The sequence below is a fragment of the Abrus precatorius genome, unplaced genomic scaffold (genome assembly GCF_003935025.1).
Source record: "Abrus precatorius isolate BTA unplaced genomic scaffold, Abrus_2018 Scaffold8, whole genome shotgun sequence".
NCBI classification, from domain to species: domain Eukaryota; kingdom Viridiplantae; phylum Streptophyta; class Magnoliopsida; order Fabales; family Fabaceae; genus Abrus; species Abrus precatorius.
This window is the reverse complement of record NW_020874428.1, coordinates 24746849-24772973: the sequence shown is the minus strand read 5'-3', so window position 1 is coordinate 24772973 and position 26125 is coordinate 24746849. Positions and strand designations below refer to the sequence as shown.

General features: G+C 30.9%; 3 protein-coding genes across 3 annotated transcripts; 2 read left to right on the top strand and 1 right to left on the bottom strand.

Annotated features, from left to right (window-relative positions):
- Positions 1 to 7869: 7869 nt before the first annotated feature.
- LOC113874516 (sugar transport protein 13-like) lies at positions 7870 to 9771 on the top strand. Its single transcript, XM_027512739.1, has 5 exons — positions 7870 to 7999; positions 8129 to 8454; positions 8560 to 8684; positions 8772 to 9063; positions 9142 to 9771. The coding sequence occupies exons 1-5, from the start codon at positions 7870 to 7872 to the stop codon at positions 9769 to 9771; spliced, it is 1503 nt and encodes a 500-aa protein (XP_027368540.1).
- A 2716-nt stretch (positions 9772 to 12487) lies between these two features.
- On the top strand, positions 12488 to 18342 carry LOC113845961 (nucleobase-ascorbate transporter 1-like). Its single transcript, XM_027473715.1, has 14 exons — positions 12488 to 12603; positions 13846 to 13943; positions 14051 to 14227; positions 14965 to 15065; positions 15163 to 15238; positions 15667 to 15726; positions 15817 to 16004; positions 16087 to 16183; positions 16462 to 16548; positions 17008 to 17066; positions 17326 to 17417; positions 17594 to 17671; positions 17757 to 17917; positions 18130 to 18342. Exons 1-14 carry the CDS (start codon positions 12528 to 12530, stop codon positions 18340 to 18342), a joined length of 1563 nt encoding a protein of 520 aa, XP_027329516.1. The 5' UTR covers positions 12488 to 12527.
- A 95-nt stretch (positions 18343 to 18437) lies between these two features.
- On the bottom strand, positions 18438 to 23105 carry LOC113874515 (MDIS1-interacting receptor like kinase 2-like). Its single transcript, XM_027512738.1, has 3 exons — positions 22271 to 23105; positions 20189 to 22198; positions 18438 to 19807 (listed from the first exon to the last, which is right to left on the bottom strand). The coding sequence occupies exons 1-3, from the start codon at positions 23103 to 23105 to the stop codon at positions 19443 to 19445; spliced, it is 3210 nt and encodes a 1069-aa protein (XP_027368539.1). The 3' UTR covers positions 18438 to 19442.
- Between the last annotated feature and the right edge of the window lie 3020 nt (positions 23106 to 26125).

Sequence of the window (26125 nt, the reverse complement as noted above, 5' to 3'; positions counted from 1 at the left end):
TTGCAAAACTTGGTACGTATGAAACATATTTTCTTTGAAACTATAATCATTGATTGAAAATTCAGTTTAATATAAAAACCGAGGAACTAATCTACATCATTAATCTATGAACAAGGAGATACTAATTATAGTTTGGACAAATATGTATTATTTACGGGAAAAACTTACAGGCAAACTTTTAAAACCTTAACTTAAAATTTATTGCACGCAAAATGAATTTTGATATCTATAGTAATTATATTTTGGACGTATGTATTATAATGGGAATTTTAATGCGAACGTTGATTTCTTTTTTTCATTTAATCTAAAGTTCTTGTATAACAGGTATTATATAACTATCTAAAATGGTATATAGGTGCTGCATAGAAGTTGTATGTTAGAAACTTGGTAAACTAATTGGAGTCTCTTGGAGGAAGGATTGCTAAGTAGGGTCCATAAATGTGGCATTGTGCATACAAGGCTTGTCTATTCTTATCTTTGTAAATAGTCAACATGTCAACATAAACAAATTTTAAGCTGAGCAAAAAATGGCTCTTTTATGTCTAAAGTTGGTCACTTTCTTATATCAAAAGCGATTTCCCTGCTATTAAGAGATTACGTTTGGCATGCCTTGGTTCAAGCAAAAACTAGTAGTTTGATATTTATTTGAAGCAGTGCATGGTGCCTGCGCGTGAGTATGGTGTGCAACGCAAGTTTCTTTGCCCTACCACGTGTTATTTCATTGTCATTATTTATTGCTTTTTTAATCTGTATAAAAATATATAATAAATATTAACCTTTTATTAAAAATTAAATGTTTTTTTAATAAAATATTATATGAAATCTATTAACTGAGGAATCATGACCATCTCTCGTAACATGATCGTCATATTCTGTATTTTTTTATTTTTATTTAAATAAAAAAAAATACAGATAGATAAAAATCATGTTCGCGCCAAAAAAAAAAAAGAATCCCAATCCATCAACTGAGAAGGGATTATTTTAACTTTTGTTAAGTTGGAGTTTTAGTTATTATATATTGATTTTTATATCATGTGTCTTTTACTATAAGTTAGAAAAATTTTATTATTTATGGGTCGGGTAGTTGTTCCTTCTTACAATTTTTTTTTTTATATAAAAAATGAGCGAGAAATTATCACTAATGATATGATAATTATGATAACCATGTTTTCTGCTATGTGTACCTTTACTATGCCATGGAAAGGGAGAGGAACAAATCTCAAAACAATTATAATAGTATTCTTACGGCTAATGTTGTAGAAATTATTTATTGCCATGACTAGGAATCCTCTTCTTCTTAGTGTGCCTAGGACTTGTCAATGTTTTAAGGATTTTATTTTTCGAACCATCTATTCATTAGAAAAATCTCATCATGCATGCTAGCTTTTGCATGTTAGGGTAAGGAATGTGGAAGACTATTCACAGAACTTATTTAAATTTATTTTATGATATAATGTATACAGACAAAATTGCCTCATGAAAATTTTGGAATCAAATGCTCTCTAGTCTCAATTTATGTAATTAGTTTAAATCGAGAAATTCAACATAATATTTATTGTTTGATAAATATGGAGTTCATTTTGTGGAAAACAACTGATAGCAATAGTTATTTAATAAATTTTTTAAAATTGTATTACACTGTTGGAGATATTTTAAAAAAAATAATAGGAAACTTTGTTAGATAATTTATAATTATTCTAAACTAGTACCTAAATCACATGCTTATCAATTATTTTGAGTTCTTATATTACTTTATGGAGTATTTAATATATTCTATTAAATATTACTCATTATTTAAAAAATTATCAATTATTATATAAATTTTATTTTATTTAATTTTTTAAACAAGTGCCATAAGTACTTTTTTAATGAATTCTCAAAAAAAAAGAAAAAAGGAGAGTATGAGATTGTGTGTCACTTAATTTTGGTATATACATTGTGTCATTTGATTATCCATGTATTTGTTAAAAAATGGTATTTGAATTTAATTCAAATGTTAAATTAATTAACAACTTAAAATTAAATGCATCTTCCCGCGTAATCCGAAAGGAAGAATATAAAATGTGAAAGAACAAACAAGATGCTGCTCATGATGATTCTTAATTGCACCAATCAACTCAAGATTTAGAGTAACAACTCTACAAACATAATAATTACTCTCGAATTAATAAAAAGAGCAATGTAATAATGACATTTCAATAGATTAATTGCGCATTTCCCCAATGAACAACATTTGCCTTCGTTGCATACAAATTAACGCTCACAAGTGAGAAAAGAGTAAATTTTGTGTAGTTTTAAATACTAAAAATGTTTTAAAATGTTCTAAAAATATTGATTAAAAATTAAATATAAAAATAGTGATTTTAATATAATGTATCATATAGCTTTTAATAAAAAATTAAAAATTTTAAAATTAATTTTCATAAAATTTATTAATAATGTGACATGTATTAAGTTATATATCATTGGCATTTAATTAATATGTAACATATAATGTGTATCATGTCATCACTTTTAGCCCAGATAAATAATTTAATTATCATTTTTATTATCACTATGTTTTTGAAAGAATACCAAATTAAGCATAAAGATTTAGCTTGAGCTTGATTAAGACAGGATTGAGTTGAGGAAATTACATATATTCTTCGTACAATAGTTAATTTCGCTTATTGACACGCACCGACAATATATATTCCAATGCGCCAAATCTCATACTCTTTCTGCTGTCATTGTTCCTCAATGCCTGGTTAGCATCACCTCATTAAACATCACAATTTCGAATCACATGCATATATTGATGTAACCTTAAAAAATAGTTTTTTTTAATTTAATATAATAAGATTTAGAAAACGTGAATTGAATTCAGGTTTCTTAGAAACATCTCTTTTCCCCCACAACCCTGTCTGTCGACTAAGTTGACCCAATTAATCATTACACTGTTTATTTTATTTTATTTTGTATTTATCCCGAGTCTTGTTTTTTACATATATTATATATTTGCGAAAACATGACAAAATTATGCAGAAAGAAACCAAAAAGGTTATAGAATTTCACCTACCCATTAATTGCTTTTCTACAAGCGATCATTTATTTCTGTTTTGTGCGGAAATATGCCCATCAACATTCCAATTATATAGCTGTAATTGAAAATTATTATTATATTTTCTTTTGTTAATTATGCATAGGATTAAAATCTAATTCAATTATACTAGAATAGCCGATTTGATGATAAAAAAATATATATAAATATTGTGTATTTTAAAATTATAAGTGCATATTTCTTCAAATACATTTGTATATGCTTTTAAAAAGATTGTTCTTTATGATTCAATATTTGGGTTTTCTAAAATTTAAAAATAGGGTCAAGTGATAGATACGAAAATATGATATTACATTTATCTTGTAGCCTTAGGTAGATCCCTAACCTTATTCTCTATACAAATGACAAAGATTTAACATTAACGGGAGAAAAAGAAAGGCGGAGAAATTTAAATAGAAATAAAATTAAACGGTATATGTAATGGAAAAGGACTCGAAGTCTTCATGGTTTAGGTTTCAACTCAACGCTAATATCATTTCCATGAATGAGAGATTGATGTATTCAACAATACAAGTAAGACATAAACTACTTAACTACAAATAAAAACTTTAGCTTTCACTATGACAACCATCTTTACGTAATTACCCTTTGATCTATTACAGTGACAGCTATTCTAATAAGAAATATTGTGTCCATCTCAACTACGTCTAATTGGCGTACACTTAAGTCTCTTGATACGGAGATTAATGAACATACTACTTCATCACGAGTCCAGATTTCAATTTGCAAATTCATATACGTCAGTCACTACAAAATAGAATAATTCTAAACATATGAAGTTTACCATTTATTGAAATCAAGTTTGTCAAATATATTCTGTAGCCTTTGAACAAAATATACTAACAAATCAGTGACACACACACACACACATTATCTAGCATAATAAAAACAAAAGTAATTGCTTTCTTGTAAAAGATATTGTTTTATTCATCCTTAGTCTACTTCTTCTATAAAATCACCTCTTTTCTAACGTAAAATGTTAAGCACTGAATTTAAAATCTGTAAAATAAAAATTTGAATTACAAGTGGTGAGTTTTCTTTTTCCGTAAACAGATCGTTTTGGACCACAAATATACATGTTTTGATCTGGTTTGTGTTGTGTTAGCCTAACATCATGTTGGGCTAGAACTTTATTAGAGGTGTTCTATCTATGGTATTCATGCACCGACTGCTTTATATCTTCCAAAATAGTTCATATGATCATATATGTGTCTGTCCCGCAATTATTTTTGAAATATACATCCCAACCCATTTACAATTGAAAAATGCTATTTTTGCTCATTATTTTGACATTTTTTTTTTATAACATTTTCCTTCTCTCTCGATCTTCTTCACACCAATCTTATCTCTCTTTATAATAAAAATTATTATGAGAGTAACATTAGTCTATGTAATTAAATCACAAGTTCTTCATATGGGCACCTTCAAAATGAAGTTCCAGTTCCTCATTGTCACCTTATAGAGCAAAGACTCAAGGCCTATGATCTTGGCGATTTCAAAATCTAGTTTATCTTCTAGCCTTCCAGAAACCTAAAACATAGGGAGGGATATTTTGGTTATTAACCACAGAATGAAAATTTATCAGAATAGGCTTTTCATGAATTCACTGTGTTTATGGAGTGACGGTGAGGAACTTCATTCTGATGAATTGGTCCACACGTAAGACACTGGCTTTAAATGGGTTGGTATATCTCAAAAATAATTGCGGGACAGACCCAACTTCATGAAGAGCGCAGGGAGATATATAGCAGTCAGTGCATTTCGAGGCACATTTTTTAAGTTCTATCTCAACGTATATGTGTAGGCCAATGCAAACCTATCATCACATGCACGCAAGTGGTCCAAAACCAGATCTTTGGCAAAAGAAATTTCCATGCTTCACATTCCATAATTTTATCTACGGATTTCAATTTTAAATTTCAATAAAAATAGTTCTAAATTCTCTTATTTTATATGCCTAAAAATTCTTCGAAGCATTAAATAAATAATAAATAACTATTTTTTTAAAATTTTTTAAGATAATGATATATAATTTTCTTTTATTTACTACTTGCTTTAAGAATTATAAAAAGATATAGCAAAGCTCTTGGGTGAGTTTGTGTGTGTAATTGACTTAAGCGACTTCAGGAAATCAATTTTTAAGACTGAGGAGGAGTTCATGAGAAACTCGGATATATCATCTTATCTTGTTATCAATTCAGCATCTAAACGGCATCGGTGTGTATCTGTGCAGCCTTGTAGCAGTTTCTAATATGCTAATCAATGAATAATGATTTTTTTTTATCTGTATTTAACTTATCTTAATTAGTAGTTTGTTTTCCTTCGACTTTTATAATTAATATAAATTTATGAAATGGTGTTTCATATCAATTTCACAACATTAATCTGATTACTTTCCTTGAGATAGGGATATATTTTATATTGCCTTAATTACATTTTAGTCGATATATGGTCAATTTGTACTTTTCATCCGCCAGTGATTTTTTTTAACCTGAATTTGAATCTTTATTGTTATATTATTATATTCAAGGCTTTTGTCAATTTTTATCTTTAAGAAGTTGAGCTTAGAGTTTTCAAGATGAAAAGTTTTGAAATCTTCTTTAACTAATGTTTAAAGTTTTAATTGATGTATATAAACTTTTAAGTAAAAATAATTAAAAACATTATTAGTTGAATTTGTTAAGGAAAAAAATCGACAATAGGCGAGAGGCCCAAGCAACAAGAGATGAAAGCCCTACATATGAACTTTACTCAAAGCCTATAAAAAAAATTGAAGAAGCCTGCTTACTGACGGAAGCAAAATATCTAAGAATTTGGAGATCTAGCAAGTACAATTCAAGACAAGGAACAAAGGAAAGCAACAAAAAATCCCTAACCAAAGAAATTCATAAATGAATGGGATTTAATCTAAAATAGAGGTTAAGATTTCTTCTCCAATAGTAATTTAACTTCACCATAAGAAAAGTTGTTTATAATAAATGGAGAAAATTTTAAAACCAATTTAAAATTTTTAAAGTGTTTATTTATATATCAAAAATAATATTTAATTGTTAAAATTAACGGTAAAAATATCATTTATAAATATGAAATTTTTTTTAAGAAAGATAAATATTTTTCTTGATTTCTTCTGATGAGGCTGGTTTTGTTTGTTATTCTATCAAGAAATTTTTTTGTTTATTATGAATTTTTTTTTGCTGAAAATTACAAATGATGCATGTATAATGATTTATGTAACTTATTTACAGTGAGTAATTTAATATATCATTATTTTTAATATGTAACAATTTAATATCTCATTTTTATGACACATGAGATTTAATCACTAGTTTACTTATGTATTATTATCAATGTATAATCTTATCTAATATTAATACTTTACTGAAAATATACTAATGGTCTGTTTAAAATTAATATAGAAAATATGAAAAATGATTTATAACTCTTGTGTTATTTTTATTTTATTTTAATAAACTAATTGGTATAGCTTATAAAAATACTTCAAAAAATTTTATCATTAAATTTAAAATATAAGTCCTTGTATAAAAAAAATATCAAATGTGTTAAAATAAACATTTATATATTTATCATATTAAATCAAATATCTAATTATAATATAAATTATAATATATATATATATATATATTTTTTTTTTATTTTTATTTTCAAAACATAAAGAATTTTGACAAACGTACTGATACAAACTTATAAATAAAGTGTAGATAACCAAAACTATTTTTAAACTTAAGTTTATTAAATACTTAATGAAGCTGATCATTTGCTGTATTAAACAAACAGATTTAACAGGTTGCATGTGTGTCAATAGGTTTATTTTTTGGTATTACATAGGGAAATTCTTAATAAATTTTAATATCAATTTAAGTTTGATATAAAAATTTTATATCTAAATTACCTCCTTTCAAATATATATTTTTTAATTTTAATTTTTGATGCATTGTAATTTTTGTATTAATTAAAAATTTAATTTATATACACTGACATGGTAATTTTTTTATACTGTCAGCTAATCATATAGATTATTATGTCACTAAGAATATTTATTTTTATAATAATTAATATAAAAATATATTCAGAATGAATTCTCGTTAATTAAGAATATAAAAAGTTTTATACTGAAAATATATAAAAACTTTGGTTCAAGAGCAGAGTTAGCTTAGAAAAAGTGTGCCAGTTATTCATTGTACCCATTGCAATGGTATCGTTCTAGATGTTTACGCATGGTGTATATTTTAGCCACTTATTCATGTACATAAGAGAGCTATACACAATTCTTTTCCTACCTTCCTCAATGTCACATGGTGTAATTGCATGCCTAAACCCTTGTAACTATTTATAATAATAACTTATGACAGATTCACACTCTTTGTTTTTATTAAAGACTAAAAAAAGACTAACATTACACTTGTTTTGATGTCTAACTTAGAGCCACACGTTCACTAGCTTATGCTCGAAAGATAATGAGAAGCGGAGTCCGTGTAAGCCTTTTTTGAACGTTCACAAATGATGCTTCCATAAGCAGGGAACTCCACATGGTTAATGTTTTTTGAGGAGTCGCGAAGTAAGGAATGGACGTAAAACTCCCGTTAAACTTGCACTTACAAATCAATGTCGATCTCTTGGTATCGCCTTTAAAACCCCCCCAAAACAACACATAACACAGGTAAAAGTGTTGAAGCTAGAAGAACCTAGCAACCAACATTGGTACATAGAAAAACTAAATTCCCAGTTGCACTGACATTTAGCTAACTATCATGGCGGGAGGATCATTTGCCTCAACATCTGGGACTCACTTTGAGTCTAAGATCACAGCATCTGTCATAATATCTTGCATAATGGCCGCCACCGGTGGTCTTATGTTCGGTTATGATATTGGAATTTCAGGTACATATAATCATACGATATTGGTTATGATATGCATTTATTAATTAATCAGATTCATAATTCAAAGGATAGGGTAGTTTTTTCAGAATTTTTAATGCGAGGAATTAATATTGTGAATATATATTGCAGGTGGTGTAACATCAATGCCTGGCTTTCTAAGAAGGTTTTTCCCAGAAGTATACAGAAGGACACAACAGCGCGACGGGACTGAGAGTAACTACTGCAAATATGACAATCAAAGCCTTCAATTGTTCACATCCTCTCTCTACCTAGCAGCATTGGTAGCCACCATGTTTGCTTCCCCGGTGACAAGAAAGTTAGGGCGGAAGCAAACTATGTTGATTGCTGGGATTTTCTTCATTGTCGGAACTGTGTTGAACGCTGTGGTAAATAGCCTTGGGCTGCTTATTTTAGGCAGGATTCTTCTTGGCTGCGGTGTTGGTTTTGCTAATCAGGTCCTTAAGTATTTCATTTATCATTCTACTTTCTTTCATCTGTTTCGTACAATATAATGAATTTTGCTGATTCTTGATTAATTAATTTTGTAATTTTGACAACAGGCTGTGCCGTTGTTTCTTTCTGAGATGGCACCCACAAGGATTCGTGGAGCACTCAACATCTTGTTCCAACTTAACTGCACAATTGGCATTCTGATTGCAAACATTGTCAACTGGTTTACTGCAAAGTGAGAATTTAATGTGATAGAAAATTGATATGGATTTGAAAGCATAAATTTTAGTTTGATTAATTATGTGTGTAAATATTGGCATAGGATTAAAGCCGGATATGGGTGGAGGATATCATTGGCCGTGGCAGGGGTTCCCGCAATTATGCTAACAATAGGGGCTCTCATTGTGGATGACACTCCCAACAGTCTTATTGAGAGGGGTTACGAGGAAGAAGGAAAGGCTGTGCTGAAGAAGATTCGTGGTGTGGAAAATGTTGAACCAGAGTTCCAGGAGATCCTCAAAGCCAGTAAAGTGGCTAAAGAGGTCAAAAGCCCTTTCAAGGACATCCTCAAGCGCCACAACCGTCCTCCATTGGTCATTGCCATCTGCATGCAGGTCCTAACTTGTTATTCGATCATATTCACTAATTAAGAACCAAAACACTATTATTTCTGAATTAGCATTTTGGTATAGGTTTTCCAACAATTCACTGGAATCAACGCGATCATGTTCTATGCTCCGGTGCTGTTCAACACCTTGGGATTTCACAATGACGCTTCCTTGTACTCAGCTGTGATAACAGGAGCAGTGAATGTGCTGTCGACCTTGGTGTCTATCTACTTCGTGGACAAAGCTGGTCGGAAGGTGCTGCTGTTGGAAGCTTGTGCGCAAATGCTTGTGTCTCAGGTGCTGATTGCAGTATTGTTGGGGCTGAAGGTACAAGACCACTCAAGTAGCTTGAGCAAAGGGATTGCCATATTGGTGGTGGTGTTGGTCTGCACATTTGTGGCATCTTTTGCATGGTCATGGGGCCCACTTGGGTGGCTAATTCCCAGTGAGATCTTCCCACTAGAGACTAGGTCGGCGGGGCAGAGTGTGACGGTGTTCGTCAACATGCTCTTCACCTTCATTATTGCACAGGCATGCTTGTCCATGATGTGCACCCTCAAGTACGGCATTTTCCTCTTTTTCTCCGCCTGGGTGGTTGTCATGACCATATTCACAGTCTTTCTCATTCCAGAGACAAGGAATGTTCCCATTGAAGAGATGAATGAGAAAGTGTGGAGAGAGCACTGGTTCTGGAAGAAATATATGGATGCATGATTGAGTTCCTCCACAGCCATTCTTTTCGGTAAATATACCAAAGAGTAATTTACCTATGCTCACAATAAGATTAATCTAGGAGTTTCCTCATAGTAGTTGATACAAATAAACAATTTGATTTTAGACTTTTAGTTTTGTTTTAGATTCATGTTTGAATAACAAATATATCTTAAATTAGGCTTACAATTTTCTTAACTTCCTTTTAAATCCTTACTTTTACAACCGCATGCTAACATGGATTCGAATGAACATATTTTTTTTTTAATATGTTAACAATAAGAGGCTTAATTTCTTTAAACTTTATTTATTTTAAATTATTTCATAATTATTATTTATTAAAATCAATATGGGTCTACGTGCTTTTCATTTTGAAGATTAATTTACTGTTATTTATACTTAAAGTTTGTTTTTAAATTAAATGACAGAGATTTCATTAAAATTAACAATGTGCTTCTTTCACAAAACTGTGTATATGTTTTTTAAATAAATATTATATTATTTATGTAGACTTAAAGTAAATTCATTTTAAGTCTTCAAAATACACGATGCTGTAAAAAATGTGCTTCTTTCACAAAACTTAATATATGATTTTTAAATAAATATTATATAGTAGTTGTATAATTCTACCTACAGTTTAGATGATAGGTGGTTTCTGAAAATGACCAATAATACATATTATATTATTTATGTAACTTATTTATAGTGAGTAATTTAATATCCCATTACATATTTTTGTGTAATATTTGTATCTCTATTTTATAATTTATGAGATTTAATCATTAGTTTATTTATGTATTATTATCAATGTATTATCTTATCTAATATTAATGTTTTACTAAAAATTATATTAACGGTTGTTTAAAAATCAATATAAATAAATTATTAAAAATAATTTATAACTCTTGTATTAATTTTATTTTATTTTAATAAACTAATTGGTATAGCTTATAAAAATATTCTAATAAATTGTATCATTAAATTTAAAATATAAGTCATCGTTTAAAAAAATTATTAAATAAGTGGGTTTCTTAGCCCTACGTTGGAAAATGCAATCTTTCTATGCATCGGATGATAATGGAAGCAAAGTTCACCAACAAAATGTACCATCTGCCCTACATTGTTCATCACAATGGTTGCCGTACAATCCCATTAAGGAGACCAAAGTGATAAATAGTGCTTCTTTGGATTTTCCAGGCTTTTTTATTTAAATAATACTTTTTTAAAAATAAATTCCTAAAATAAGATTTATTCTAAACTATTTCCTTGTTTGAGGCTTTTTTTTGCCAAATCAGCAGCAGTATCACACATGCATAGACGATAGTAAATTTTTATTATTATTTTAATAAAGTATCGCTCCAATATTACCGATATTACACCAAAAATTGATACTTGTTAAAATCGCATGAGTATCGGACAAAATAAAACGATAACATATTTTTATTATTATTTTAATATATTATCGTCGTCCAGCATTCGACACTTGTCAAAATCGAATGCTGGACGCCGATAATATATTAAAATAATAATAAAAATATGTTATCGTTTCATTTTGTCCGATACTCATTCGATTTTGACAAGTGTCGATTTTTGGTGTAGTATCGGTAATATTGGAGTGATACTCTATTAAAATAATAATAAAAATTTACTATCGTCTATGCATGTGCGATACTGCTGCTGATTTGACAAAAAAAAGCTCCAGACAAGGAAATAGTTTAGAATAAATCTTATTTTAGGAATTTATTTTTAAAAAAGTATTATTTAAATAAAAAAGCCGATTTCCCAATATGCACACTTCTAATTAGTTTAAGTAATGCGTACTCAGATTTAAAAAAAAATAAAATTGTAACTTCCAATTTTGTATTTATAAAAAAATATTTATTAATATTTTTGGAATATAAATAAATTATTTAAAATACTAATGAATGCTTTTAAAGTACTTAACACATAACAACGTTCAAGTTAGAATTTTATTAGCTAAATCAACGTATAATAAATAGTATTAATAATTAATAATAGGAACTAAATTTGTATGCACTTATATTTTTAGGAATTAATTCTAAATATCTACTTTTATTGGAAAGTTTTATTTATATTTACATTTAAAAAAATTTAAATACTATGTGTTAATTAAAATAAAAGCGAGTATTTGACATGTTTCAATGTTGATTTAATTTTTTTTATATATAACTCAGCACATATTATATGTTATTAACATGCAAATTAAGATAAAAAATTTTAACTATCACAAATAGTGTTAAGTTAAAATTCAATTTGTCAATTAAATAATTAATGTTTAATGAAGTAATTCTGTATTCACTTAATTTTTAAAGACTAAATTTTAAAAAATTAACAACTAACTACAAACATAATTTCTACAAAGATGAGATTTATTTAAGAAAAAAAAGACACTTGAACTTTAATTCTTTAACTGCTTTCTGTTTTGGTCATTACTTGAACTTTAATTACGAATATTATGCAGCTTCATAGACCCAACTTGGGACTTTGTGGGCCCATTCTGCTTTTCCTATTCCTAAACGGGGATTAAGGTGTGGTTTTAGCAAGGGACGTTCAAAAATAACATCCTTTTCGATGACAGCAGAGGACGTTACAGAGTCGAAGACACTTCCTTTTCCACTGTTTGACTAATTAATATTCATTCTTTTCTTCACTTTATATCTCCACTTTACTTTCTTCACAATTCTTCTCTTTCTTTCTTCTTCTGTTGTGTTGTGTGCTTCCTCAACTCTGAAACTACAATGGCAGACATTACCCATCTTCCTATGGAACAGCTTCAGGACCTTGACTACTGCTTAGACTCTAATCCATCCTGGGGTGTGTTCTCTCTCTCTCTCCCTCTCTCTTTTATCATAATCTATGAGTGTAGCAAAAGAGCTTGTGTGTTTCTGTGTGCATGTCAAGTTTCTCATCTCACTTGTCACTTTTTTTTTCTGTTGCTTTTCTTCATTTTCTGTTGCCATTTGACAGAAAAAAGAGGGTGCTTGTTAAATATTTGTCTTTGAACTTAGTAGTCATTGGAGGGTTAGAAAAAAAAAGGAAGAAGCTTGTTAGTTTTGAAGCACAATGAGAATGTTTTGGATTTTTTTCTACCAGAGTTACAAACCCAAATGGATGAAATGGAAGAAATGATAGAAAGCTCTTTCTTTTTTCTTGTCTTGAAGTTGTTACATGAACTTGGGTTTCATTATTTTCGTTTGTTAGTTCTGAATGCTTTTCTCCATTAGTGTGAGAAATGCTATAACTTCGGAAAGTTGAGATTTTTATGTTATGTAGATGGAGTGGCACTTTGGAGTTTGAACTTTTCTGTTACTGTTTTGTGGCCTTTTTTCTCTCCTATGTTTTTGCTTTTGTTTGCTCATTGGGTTAGTTATTATTTTGAAGCTAAAATTACGTATTATGGCATTCTGGTTTTTAAAATAGATATCTTAAATTTCACTGCTTTTTTCCTCATCATTTCAACTTGTCCTTTTGCGGAGTGATAAATAACTATTGCTTCGAAGGCTTGCAATCATGACATTGTATTGTGTTTACCATTTTGCCCCACTTCTCCTTCTCGCATGGGTCAGTAGTCCTACACATTAATTTATGCCTAACCTATCATTAAAAAAAAATTATTTGATCTGTTAAGAAATGTGTGAATTTTCTCATGTAAGATTTTAATACAATATGGTAATGTGGCTTATTTACTTGATGCCGAGAATCCCATGCCAAATGTATGTGAAACTTTCATAGAAAATTTTCTTACCTTTGAATTTTACATGACGTGAAAACCTTGTGTTTATTTCTCTGTTCATAGTTTGGCATGATGAGTTCATATGAAAATCGAACAAAAGAAAATTCATGCCCAAGGCACAAAAAATTAGTATGGGGTTCTTGGATTAATGGTTTGATTTCATTGAGTAATTTTGAGTTTTCAGTTACCGTGCTCTAGTTGGGCCTCATTTCTAAGCAAAATGTAGCAGTGCAATTTAGACAGTGAGCTTTGCTAGGTTCTGGTATATGTTTTCCTTTACATTTTCTTTCGTGTTGGCTCACTATGAATGCCTGGTCTTGCAGCTGAAGCTATCCTACTAGCATTTCAAAATTATATATTGATGCTGGGAACAAGTGTGATGATTCCTTCAGTGATTGTTCCAGCCATGGGAGGAAGTGATGTATGCTGAATTCTGGTTTCTTGTGTAAAGTTATTATTGCTTTTGACACAAATTTATTGCTGATATTTACTTGTCAGTGATTTGTTTGTGTTTGTTCATACCACCAGGGTGACAAGGCAAGGGTAATTCAGACTCTGCTCTTTGTAGCTGGCGTTAACACACTTCTCCAAGCACTTTTTGGAACCAGATTGCCTACAGTTGTTGGAGGTTCATTTGCATATGTAATTCCAATTGCTAATATTGTCACAGACTCATCATTACAACAAATTAGCGACTCTCATGAAGTAAGTTTCCTCTTTTCATTTTTTCATAACTGGTAGTTTGGGAGTACATTAAACTATACATTGCTTTTTGAATTGTAGCTTCTAATAACTGATTAGAGAAATAAAGAAATGCTAGGAACACCCTCTCTAACACACTATTTCTAATACACTCCTAGTTCTTAGCTGAAATTTATTGAAATCTACTAAAATATGAGTGAGAATCATTAAATTAAGAATGAGAATTACATGTTTAATAAATTTAATCAATGATAAAGAGTATGAGAAATGTTAAATAAACACAGTGATAATTCTCTCTTGGTTTTGGAAACCTGCATACTATATAGGGGATGAATCCGCAACATGAGCTTTTAGGTTCATAAGAATGCTAAACATATAAACAGGGATTTAATATTTTTACGAACTTCAGTGATAATTGTTAAGGGAAACGGTGTTGAAATTTGTTAGGGCTCATGAAATCATGTGGATCCTACCCTCTATTTAATGAGTTCCACACTCAAACTCCAGTCCATAATAAAAAGTTTGTTAGAGTGGGTTATCAGCATTTCCTGTAGTGTAAAATAGTTTACTGAAACTCCCAATGAATACTAGGACTTGATTTTAGATAGATGACTCTGGCAACCTAAAATAATTTGGGGATCAGCATAAATTATATATAGACTTTCTTAGAAACACACTTAAATTATTTTTTTTATTTGATAGGGTAATGAAGGAGATCTTGCCATGTGATTGGTTTGCAGAGATTTATACAAACAATGCGAGCAATACAAGGAGCTCTGATTGTCGCATCAAGTATTCAGATAATCCTGGGTTACAGCCAAGCCTGGGGACTCTTTTCAAGGTATACTAGTTGCATGTGACAAGTTTGTGAATTGAAAATTATTAATTCTATGTGGAAATAAAATTCAAGCATTTCTTTTTGTGGATCTTTTCTTCAGATTTTTCAGCCCCCTTGGTATGGCACCTGTAGTTGGATTGGTCGGACTAGGATTATTTCAGCATGGATTCCCTGTGGTAGGTGTGGCTCAAGTATCCATTTTAATTGTCATGATCTTCACCCTAAATATTTTATAAAATGATCTTCTAATGGCAGAAATTTTTGTTACTATCATCTAGAAGAAGGTTTATTCTGAATGATGGTAAACTCTTTTAAAGGAACTTATCTTGAATTCAAGCTCTGAGGTTGTCATGTATTTAAATGATGCCAATTTTCGTTGCTGAATGTTATAATCTTTGTTTTTAGTATGTGTGCATCTGAGGGCTTTGTCTGGTTTTTATCTTCTGAATTACTTGATAGTGGCATATGCTTAATTTGCATGCAAACATTGATGGAATCTTATTTATTAGAATATTTTTATTGGCCAGGCTTACTGTAGCTTAATCCATTTTACTTTCAGTACTGTTTTCATAAATTTACACAATGTTCTTTATGTTTTTTTCAGTTGGGGAACTGTGTAGAAATTGGTATACCGATGCTGTTGTTGGTAATTGGTTTGTCACAAGTAAGTGCCTTAACTAGAACATCGTGGTGAACGTCAAATTATTATTTCTTTCCTTAAGATGAACTAATGTCAAAGTTCTGTAAATTGCAGTATCTAAAGCATGTGAGACCATTTAGAGATATCCCTATCTTTGAACGTTTTCCAGTGTTGATTTGTGTCCCCATTGTTTGGATCTATGCTATTATCTTGACTGCCAGTGGAGCTTACCGACATAAGCCTAACGTAACACAACATAGTTGTCGAACAGACAGAGCAAATCTGATATCTACTGCCCCATGGTACATGGAATTTTTTTTCTTAATTTCTTCTGATATGTTCTGAAGTTTTGCCTAGTTCTGAGGTTTCTTCTTGTTGTACTAGGTTCATGTTCCCATATCCATTCCAATGGGGTCCACCAACATTTTCTGCTGGCCATTCGTTTGCCATGATGTCAGCAGTTATTGTTTCAATTGTGGAGGTATCTATTTTCTTTCCTGATTTTGCTTTTTAATTTTTAGCTATTTTGACAAGCTAAATGGCTGTCTGGTGAGCTTCACTGTGCTCGTTTATATGTTCTATCCCAGTGCTTGTTTGTTGCTACAATAGTATTCACACTTCAAAATTTGGCGAAGGAGTTTCAACGCTCTCCCTCAATCCACAGTGTTTAAAGAACTAAAGATTAGCTAGAATCACCAGAATAGTCTCTCATGGTATTGAGTGAATTTTCAACAATGTCTTGATTATGACTTCTTGCAGTCAACTGGTGCATACGAGGCAGCCTCTCGGTTAGCAATTGCTACTCCTCCTCCTGCTTATGTGCTGAGTCGAGGCATTGGTTGGCAGGTAAGTTACAAGGCACAAGTCATTTATTAAAATTGAATTGCCTAGGGCCATGCTTGCATATTCAGTGACAGGTGAAATGGAATGGAGTGTGATGAAATGAAATGAAGTTATCATACTATTGTTTGAAATTTTTTTTCTGGAAATATTGTTTGGATATTTTATAATGAAATGGAGGCAAGTTTTCATAATGGCAAGAGGTATATACTTTATCATTACCTAGAGTGGTTCCATCCAAACTCTTAAAGAGGTATACAATTTGTTATTCATTCCATTTCATCCTTTTTCAGTTATCCAAACATAGCTTTACTTATACCCACATTTAATTTGAATAGTTTTAAGGCTTCAATCCTGAGATTAGACACTGGATGACCATTAGCATACTCAACCGGCATGCATATTAAGACTTAATATTGTAGAGAAGTTGATGCAACTGAGAGCTGATCTTGTTATTTTTTACAGGGTATTGGCATCTTACTTGATGGTATTTATGGAACAGGAACTGGTTCCACTGTTTCTGTGTAAGTCTCACTTGGCATTCAGTTTTAACTGCAAATTGCTTCTTGTGTATGATATAGAGGAGTGTTAGGAACACACTCTTTTCAGTTATTGGTTGAAATTTATTGAAGACTATAAAAGCATGAGGAAGACTTGTTAAATTAGGAGTGAGATCCACATAAATTTTGTTCCATTTTCCAATAAATATGAACCAATAAGAATTTCTGTGATATATATATCTTTTCTTTTGTAGCTTGATGAGATCATGTTTGTTTATTCTAGGGAAAATGTGGGACTCCTTGGACTAACCCGAGTTGGAAGTCGCAGAGTTGTTCAGATTTCATCCGGTTTTATGATATTCTTCTCTATTTTTGGTTGGTATAGGCAAATCAAACATGAGCCTGGAATACACTAAAAGCAATCCAGTTCCTCATCACATAGTTCATAAAAGTTATTGTAGCTTTTATGATAACAATTAGCAATGAGAAAAGAATAAACAGTTCACTTACCTGCAGTTTTTTTTTTTTTCTTTTTCTGCCATCATCTGCAGGAAAATTTGGAGCTGTGTTTGCATCTATACCCTTCCCAATATTTGCTGCACTGTACTGCATTCTCTTTGGCCTTGTGGGTATGTCCTATCATCTCCGGTGAGATTTCATTGCAATACTTTACTCTTGTTCCTCTATTCACGATTTCTTTTGCTTGTACGTCAGCTTCAGTTGGAATATCATTTCTTCAGTTCACAAACATGAACTCTATGAGAAATCTTATTATCACTGGGCTCACACTGTTCCTTGGAATATCTGTTCCTCAATTTTTCAATCAATACTGGAGTCCTTCGCAACATGGCCTTGTTCATACAAATGCTGGATGGGTGAGTTTTACTTTAATTCAGATATATTATCCAGCTCAACTATGAGGCCCTTACAATAATATACTTGTGCTTTATGAAATAGCATGTTGTTTCTACACTTCTAAAAAATTTGAAACTGAGTCTTGATTTGACATATAACCTGTTCCTTTAACTTGTCAACATCAATACCTGTTTTAGCATTTGCTCTTGATGAAAAATTTTTATCTTTGCAGTTCAATGCTTTCTTAAATACCATATTCTCATCACCAGCGACTGTGGGTTTGATAGTAGCAGTGTTGCTTGACAACACTCTTGAGGTAGAAAGGTCAAAGAAAGATAGAGGGATGCCATGGTGGGTGAAATTTAGAACATTTAGAGGAGATAATAGAAACGAAGAATTCTATACATTGCCATTCAATCTCAACAGGTTCTTCCCACCTACATGATCTTAATGAAGATGGGCATCAGCAGGGTAGACCAGATTTTCTTGGAGTTGCAACTTCCATAATTGAGGAGTTATGACTAACAAATGCTATTTTTCTTATGACTACCAACCATTTTTTTTGTGGACCACATATAAACCTTGGTCCAACAGTGGATTGTAAAGCATTTGGCCCCATGCTTTGTAGATGCAATAATTGCTACTTACTAATGAGTGATATGTTCTGTTTCTGGCTATACATGTCTCAACAACCGAATTTAGTGAATTTACTATTAGTAATTTTTCTCTTATTGCTCTACAGTCATAGCTGTTTCTGTTTACTTAGCTTTTGGTTCAATCTTTACATGAATTTTTTTTACAAATTAATCATCTCTGTTTGTTGACAGTAAAGTAGTGTTAACAGTATTTTTATTTTATAAAGGCTAAATTAAAAAATGTTGGGTGTAGAGGTCAAAATGTATGGATTATCAAAGTGTGGATTTTTTTCACCAAAACGAAGTGACTTTGTCTGAATAGTGACTAAAACGAAAAACATTGAGATCACATCTAATACTGTTGTAATGACAATAAACAGTAAGGATTATTATTTTTTTAATTCAATCTTAAGTTAAAAAGAAACAAGAAAGAAAATACCATGTAAAATTATTTTGTTTCATTTTAAAAATCGAAACAGTCAATATTAATGCCATTCAGTTTCCTTTCATCGGAGGCAATAACGTCCATCTTAAATGTTATGGTACTCGATATAAATTTTGGGGTCAGCTTTGAGATAATATCTTTCTTCTGACAAGAATCAGAAAGAGGCTAATTTCATCCTTTTTACATTTAAATTAAAGCTGCCTGTATACCCAACCTTGTTACTACTATATTGGAATGAAAGAAGCATTGCACTTCATTTTAAAAGAACGAGAATATAAACTTAAGATCTTCTAAAATAACTGATGCAGGGATTCATGGTCTAAGATCTTATTAATAATCAAAACTATATTTTCTTCGGCAGTTTTTAAAGCTCAAGACTAATTTATCAAATATAACAACCAAACAAGATTACAAGTTACAACACGTAACTATTAGCAAAAGTTTACAGCACAAAGAAAACAAAGTTTAATAATTTAGAAGTTGTCCAAGTGCAATGGTGTGGAATTGCTCCTTCATTGAAGGTAATTTTGACATCACAAACATGTTATACACATCTTCCATGGTGGGGCGTGAAGGTGGACTTTCATTCAAGCAAGCAAATGCTATTTTTGCAATCAAGATCACCTCCTTAACAACTGGCATCTTTGGATGAGGAAGACGCCGGTCCACCACATCCTTCAACAGCAAATTAGATGTTACTGTTGTTGCAGAGGATGAATACATTGAAAAAATGAGATCTCCTGGGTGATTTCCCATTATTATTTCCAAACAAAGTACTCCAAAACTAAAGACATCACATTTCTCATTCACTTCTGTAGCATAAGCAAGCTCTGCAACAGATCAAAGTATGAAATTAATATTATGCAAAAAAAAAAAAATGTGTTTATTATTGAAAAAATTTGATTTTTTTACCATTAATCCTTAGGGTTGATTTTAAGTATTTAAAGATAGTAAATAATTTTTAAAAAAAATTAACATTTATTACTTTTTTACATTCTAGATGTAGCAAATATATTATTTTTTGATAAAAACATATATATAACATTTTTCTTAAAAAAAATATAGAATTTTTTAAAGGATTTAACTTAGATATAATACTGATTTCTAAGATAAAATTTTAAATTTAATTGAAGAATAACACCAAATGCACCACGTAAGTTATAGCACCTACGTTTTGTCCTTTCTTAAAAGATAAACAAATGGGGCCTAACCTGGTGCAGTATACCCATAGGTGCCTGCAAATGAAGTTAAATTGGGTGAATCAGGATTTAAAATCTTAGCTGTTCCAAAGTCTGAGATGCGAGCTTCATATTCCAAATCTATAAGAACATTCTTGCTTGATATGTCACGATGAACTATAGGAGGAGAGCAACCATGATGCATATAGTACAAAGCATTTGTCACACCTTTAACAACATTCACTCTCCTATTCCAATCAAATATTGCTGCATTTGTGTCTTTGTTTAGTGCTTTATCCAAGCTGCCACCATCTAAGAACTCATAAACTAGTAAGGAGTAGCGTGGATGTGAACAAAATCCAAACAACTTTACAATGTTACGATGTTTGATTTCTGTTAAAGCTTGAACTTCAGATGTAAAAGATTTAATATTGAGCATTTCCCCATCAACTGCAGCATGAAGTTTTTTCACAGCAACTGTCTGTCCTGTGGGTAATTTTGCCTTGTAAACAGCTGCAGACCCTCCTTCTCCAATGAGATATTTGTCATCAAAATCCTCTGTGGCTTCAATGATATTTTCATACACTATTTTTCCATCATAACTCCATATAGAAAAAAGATCTCGAGTTTGTTCTTGTCTTGTATGCTTTTTTATTTTTCTTCCTCTTTGCCAATAAAAATATAATGAAACTCCAACTACAAACATTACTAGCAATAGTGCTCCCAAAGTAAGGAGTAGTGCCAACATCATGACACTTTGCTTTTTACCATGCGGGTTGTGACTCAACTCTTGGCAGGGCACCAACTCAGAAGCATTACCACACAAGCCTTTGTTGTTTTTCAGAGCTTCAGATGGAGCCTTAAGAAAGACTGGATTGTTAGGAATTGAACCCTCTAATTGGTTGCTAGATATGTCAACATTTGTCAAGCTCAACATATCCTTAAAACTAGATGGAATGGTTCCAGATAGATTATTGTGTGAGAGGTTCAACGTTTCTAGTTTTTTCAAATTTCCTAGGGTTGCTGGAATTTTCCCATTTAAAAAATTCTGACTAAGATCGAGATCTTGAAGAGATTGCAATTGGTTGAATTCAGAGGGAATACTTTCTGAGAATTTGTTCTTACTCAAGTTCAAGTTAATTAAATTAAACAACCCTCCAACCAGTTTTGGGATTGAGCCACTTAAATTGTTCGCTGCAAGATTCAAGTATTGAAGTCGTTTCAAGGATCCTATTTCTGTGGGAATGTTGCCTGAAAGTTCATTGTTACTCATGGAGAGTTGAAACAATGAGGTCAAATTCCCAAGTTCTTCTGGAATTTTCCCTGTTAGATGATTTGAAGACAGTTCAAGTTCTTGTAAATTCGGTACCTGACCTAACTCTGGCGGTATACCACCTGATAAATTGTTGTATGAGATCTTTAGGCCTATGAGATAATGGCTTTTGGTCCAATTTGGTGAAAGTTGGCCATAAAAACAATTGCTACTTAGATCAATGTAGTTTAAATTTGGATATATACCAAAGTCATTTGAAATATTTCCCATCAACATATTTTCTGCAAGGTTGAGCCTAAAAAGTGTGGAGCAATTCTTCATGCTTGTTGGAATTGGACCAATGAAATGATTCTTATTAGCAGAAAAATTTGTAAGTGATCCACCAAGGCAAATATGTTGTGGCAAAGGGCCAGTGAAATGATTTGAGCTTAGTTGTAAGGCTTCTAAATTGGTAAGGTTATTTATTGCCGCAGGAAAACTACCATTAAGGTTGTTCATATAAAGCAAGAGGTAGGTGAGCTTTGTCAAATTTCCAAAAGTAGATGGAATAGGTCCAGAAAGATTGTTTATCGAAAGGCTAAGCTTTTCTAGATTGATCAAGTTTCCTATGGATGCAGGAATTGATCCAGAAAGCTTGTTTAGAGACATGGACAACTCAGTGAGTTTTGTCAAGTTTCCAATGGTAGATGGAATTGATCCATCAAGTTTATTACCAGTAAGTTGAAGCTGCCTCAAATTGGTCAAATCTCCTAAGGAAGATGGGATTGGCCCTGACAAATCATTGTATAACAATTTGATTGTTGTGAGAGAATAAAGTCTTCCCAACTCCTCAGGAATAGGGCCAGAGAGATGGTTATTAAAGAGGAAAAGCTGTTCTAAATTTCTCAAGTTTCTAATTGAAGGGATTGCACCTGACAGAGAGTTAGTAGACAAATCAAGTAAAACAAGATTTGTCAACTTTCCAATTGTAGGTGGAATGGAACCAGAAAGTCTATTTGCTTTCAAGAACAGATGCTTCAAGCTATCCAATTCCCCTATCTCCTGAGGAATGTGGCCAGAAAGTTGATTACCAGCTAAATCTAGATAAGACAATTTGGCCAACTTCATTATGGAAATAGGGATTGATCCAGTGAGCTTACACCTTGCAATATCAAGCAGATTTAGATTTTTCAGGGCCCCTATTTCTTGGGGGATGGAACCACTGAAAAGATTATGACCCATTTTCAATTGAGAAATTCTTGACAAGTTACTAATTTGGTGAGGAATAGATCCATGAAAAGAGTTGTAACTTATATCCAGGTTGAGCAGCTTAGGAAATGATGAGAAGTTGAGAGTGAAAAGGGTACCTTTTAGTCCAAATTTGGTAACATTTATAGTGCTGAAAGAGTTGGATTCATCACAAACAATTCCTTCCCATTTGCATGGATTGTTAAAGGTAGACCAAGAAGACAAGGAAGCTTGGCTTTGGTTATCAAGGGTGGCCTTCCACTCTAATAGTGTAGTTGCTTCATTGTTATTATGATCTTCAGCAGCTTCATAACCATATGTAGCAGTAGTGGCAGCAAAGGAAAAAGAAGCAAACACGAAAGTGCAAGAAACTTGGAAGGAAGATAGCCTTAAAAGTGAACAGAAGAAGGTGATGAGGATCAATCGAAATGATACAAGCTTTGTGGACATCATGTTTTGGTAGATGAAGAGTTCTCACATATGTTGTTCTGCTAGCTTCATTTTGTAATGCCATTGTTAATAGTCCTCATATCAAGTAGGGTCCATTACTTTAACACTCCTTGCATGAGAAAGAGCATGCTGCAAGAAACAGTGTCCTTGATTTTTACAACTTTCACTTCTTTTGATATTGTGTACGTTGATATCGATTACAAATATGACCAAACTATAGCTAAGACAACAGGCTCAAACATAATTCAAGTGTGTTTACATTAGCCTCTTGTACCTTGAGGCACACATAACAGTAACAGCCATTTACAATTTACAAATGTTAAATTAAAACAAGGATGTTTTTGGTATTGTGTTTATTATGATTCACTTTGTTGCTGTTGACAAAAAAGACCAAAACAGGTTTACAATAGGCCACAGAGAGCTAGCTTCATGATGAGTCTATAACTCATCTAAGAAATTAGAGATTTTTGGCATATTTCATTAGATTTAAATCATAAGTTAATGCAATTAATTAAAAAATTTAATAGAATGTTGCAAGTACTGAAAAATTTGTATAGATCATTCATATTCTGATGTTGACAATTGAATTTTTGAAAGAAATTAGACAAAAAGTGGCAATTGAGCTAAAGGACAAAAGTTAAGTGCTGCACGACACACTTTGTGGGGACACGAACTTTTATTTGTGGGGACACGATGCTGGCTGATGCATATAAAAGCGAAAAAATTCTGAAAATGTGGCAGCTTTTATCTTTCCTTTTTTAGAACATTCTAGAGCACAGTTTTTTAGGTTTTCATACAGTTTTACGTAGAATAGGATAACGAGGGTATTTTCTGTACATCTTTGTTAGAGGATTAGGATAGAAACTTGGATTTCCCTTCCATCTTCTCTGATTTCTGTAATAGAACAGTAACTCTTTCATTTTATTAGTTCACTGTAAGTTTTTCTATGACTATGAATTTTGTTTTTGCAATATATCTCAATTTTAGTTCATTTCCTTTTATAATGTCTAGCTAAATTTTCTTGGGGTTGAGTAAAGATGAACTTATACCTTTACCCATTGCAATGAACTAAGCATTGTATGTGACTCAAGATAGAAACTTTAATCTAACTTTTTAATTCCATACTGAATGTTTCGCTGTTCTACGTGAATGAGGTTGATGAAAAGGAGTTTATTGTTGAAAAGTTGTGGACTTTTTTGGATTGGGGTTAAAATGCTTATTATGAATTGTCTAGGAATAGAAATTTATGATAATGTGGTCATATGGGTTTTATCCTTAATGCTGAACGTTTTTGGTTTACCTAAGGAATTAGGAGATTAAAAGTCGTTTTAGAACCAATTACCAAGGGATTGGAGTTGGATAATTTAGATAACCTGATCATTAGATTGGCTATATTTTGAGTTACAAGAATATTTTAAGTAAGGGGAAAGGGATAAGGGATTCTAAACTCAACCCATTTATTAATCTTTGCAAAAACCTATTTTCTTTACTTAAGTTATTTACATTCTGCAGTCTTGTTAATTATTTCCTGTATTAAGTTTTATTTTTGTCCATTTATTAATTGTAATTTCAGTTACTTTCAGTTTTACAATTTTGCTGTGTTTAATTTTATACTACTATATATACTATATTTTTGGTGACCCAACTAGTAATATTCTTATGATTTGATATTTAACACTTATTCCAGTGAACGATAATCTTTGTAACTTCAACGATTTGGTGCACTTGCCAAAAAGTTTTATCACTTCAATAGTTGAAGTAAAACTAGAATTTATTATATTATGACATATTTAAAGATTATCATTATTATTACTAGTTCGATGAATTAATTGATGTGAGATTGTTTTAACTTAATTTGTGATTTTTGAGTTTAAATTTTGATGAATACAATTGTATTTAAATATTTAGAGAAAGCAAAAATGTTAACAATTATTTTAAGACAAAAGACAATAAGAGTACAATCTATTAATAAAAATTATTTTTTTATATTTTTAATATTTAAATATTATCTTTCTTCTTAACAAGGTTCTTTTACTATTATTATTTATACACTTACAACTACATTATATTATATTTACGAGTATCTTTAACAAATCATTTCAGTTAGTTTATAAAATACTCTATTAACTTGTAGGTTTATTTGATTAAAATAGAGATATTTAATAAACAAACTTATTTAATCTTAGATCAATTTTTTTTTTCATATTGATGCTTGAATCCAAAGTTTTTCACTTACCATTTCCTCCTTTTTACCTCTCAATATTTTAATAAAATTCATCATTTACTTTCAGTTTTAATGTTTATTATTTATATTAATTATTATTTTATTTTTAATAAATATTTAATTTTTAAACAAAAATTATAAGAGTTTAAATTTAACTAAAAATATTTACAATTTCATAAAAATATTTTTCTAAAAAAAATAAAAAATGATTTAAAAAACCATATAAACATAGATCTTTATGTCATTTTATATTTATCAATCAATTTAATATCGAATTTCGCTAAACATTTCTAATTTAATGAAACAGTTAAATAGTTTTCAATTAAAACTTAATTTTTAACTTTTAATTATTTTTATCATACATTGCTTAAGTAATCCCAGGTAATGTACAATTAAGCAGCATTGCTCTCATGATTTATATTGAAACTTCAACGAAAAGGTAGGAATTTGATGTAAGGTTTGGTTCGGAGAAAATCAAGATCGATGGAGGAAGGAGGGTATATGTTTATATGAAAAGTTGTTAAATAGAAATTATAAAATCAAATTAGCACTCCATCTAACATCTCTTAATCAAATTCTTAAAAGTTCTACAACTCCCAATTTACTTTAAAAGTGAAGAAATTATCTGCCCTAACATGCGCATGGCTTGTAATTTTGAAAATTGTGATAATAACCTAATTATTCATAGGTTCCTAACAAAAATTAGGTATTATCATATAATAATGCAAACAATATTTGTAATTTTTGTAATATCATTGTTTGTTTTCCTTTTGATGAGATAGGAATTACGTTACGT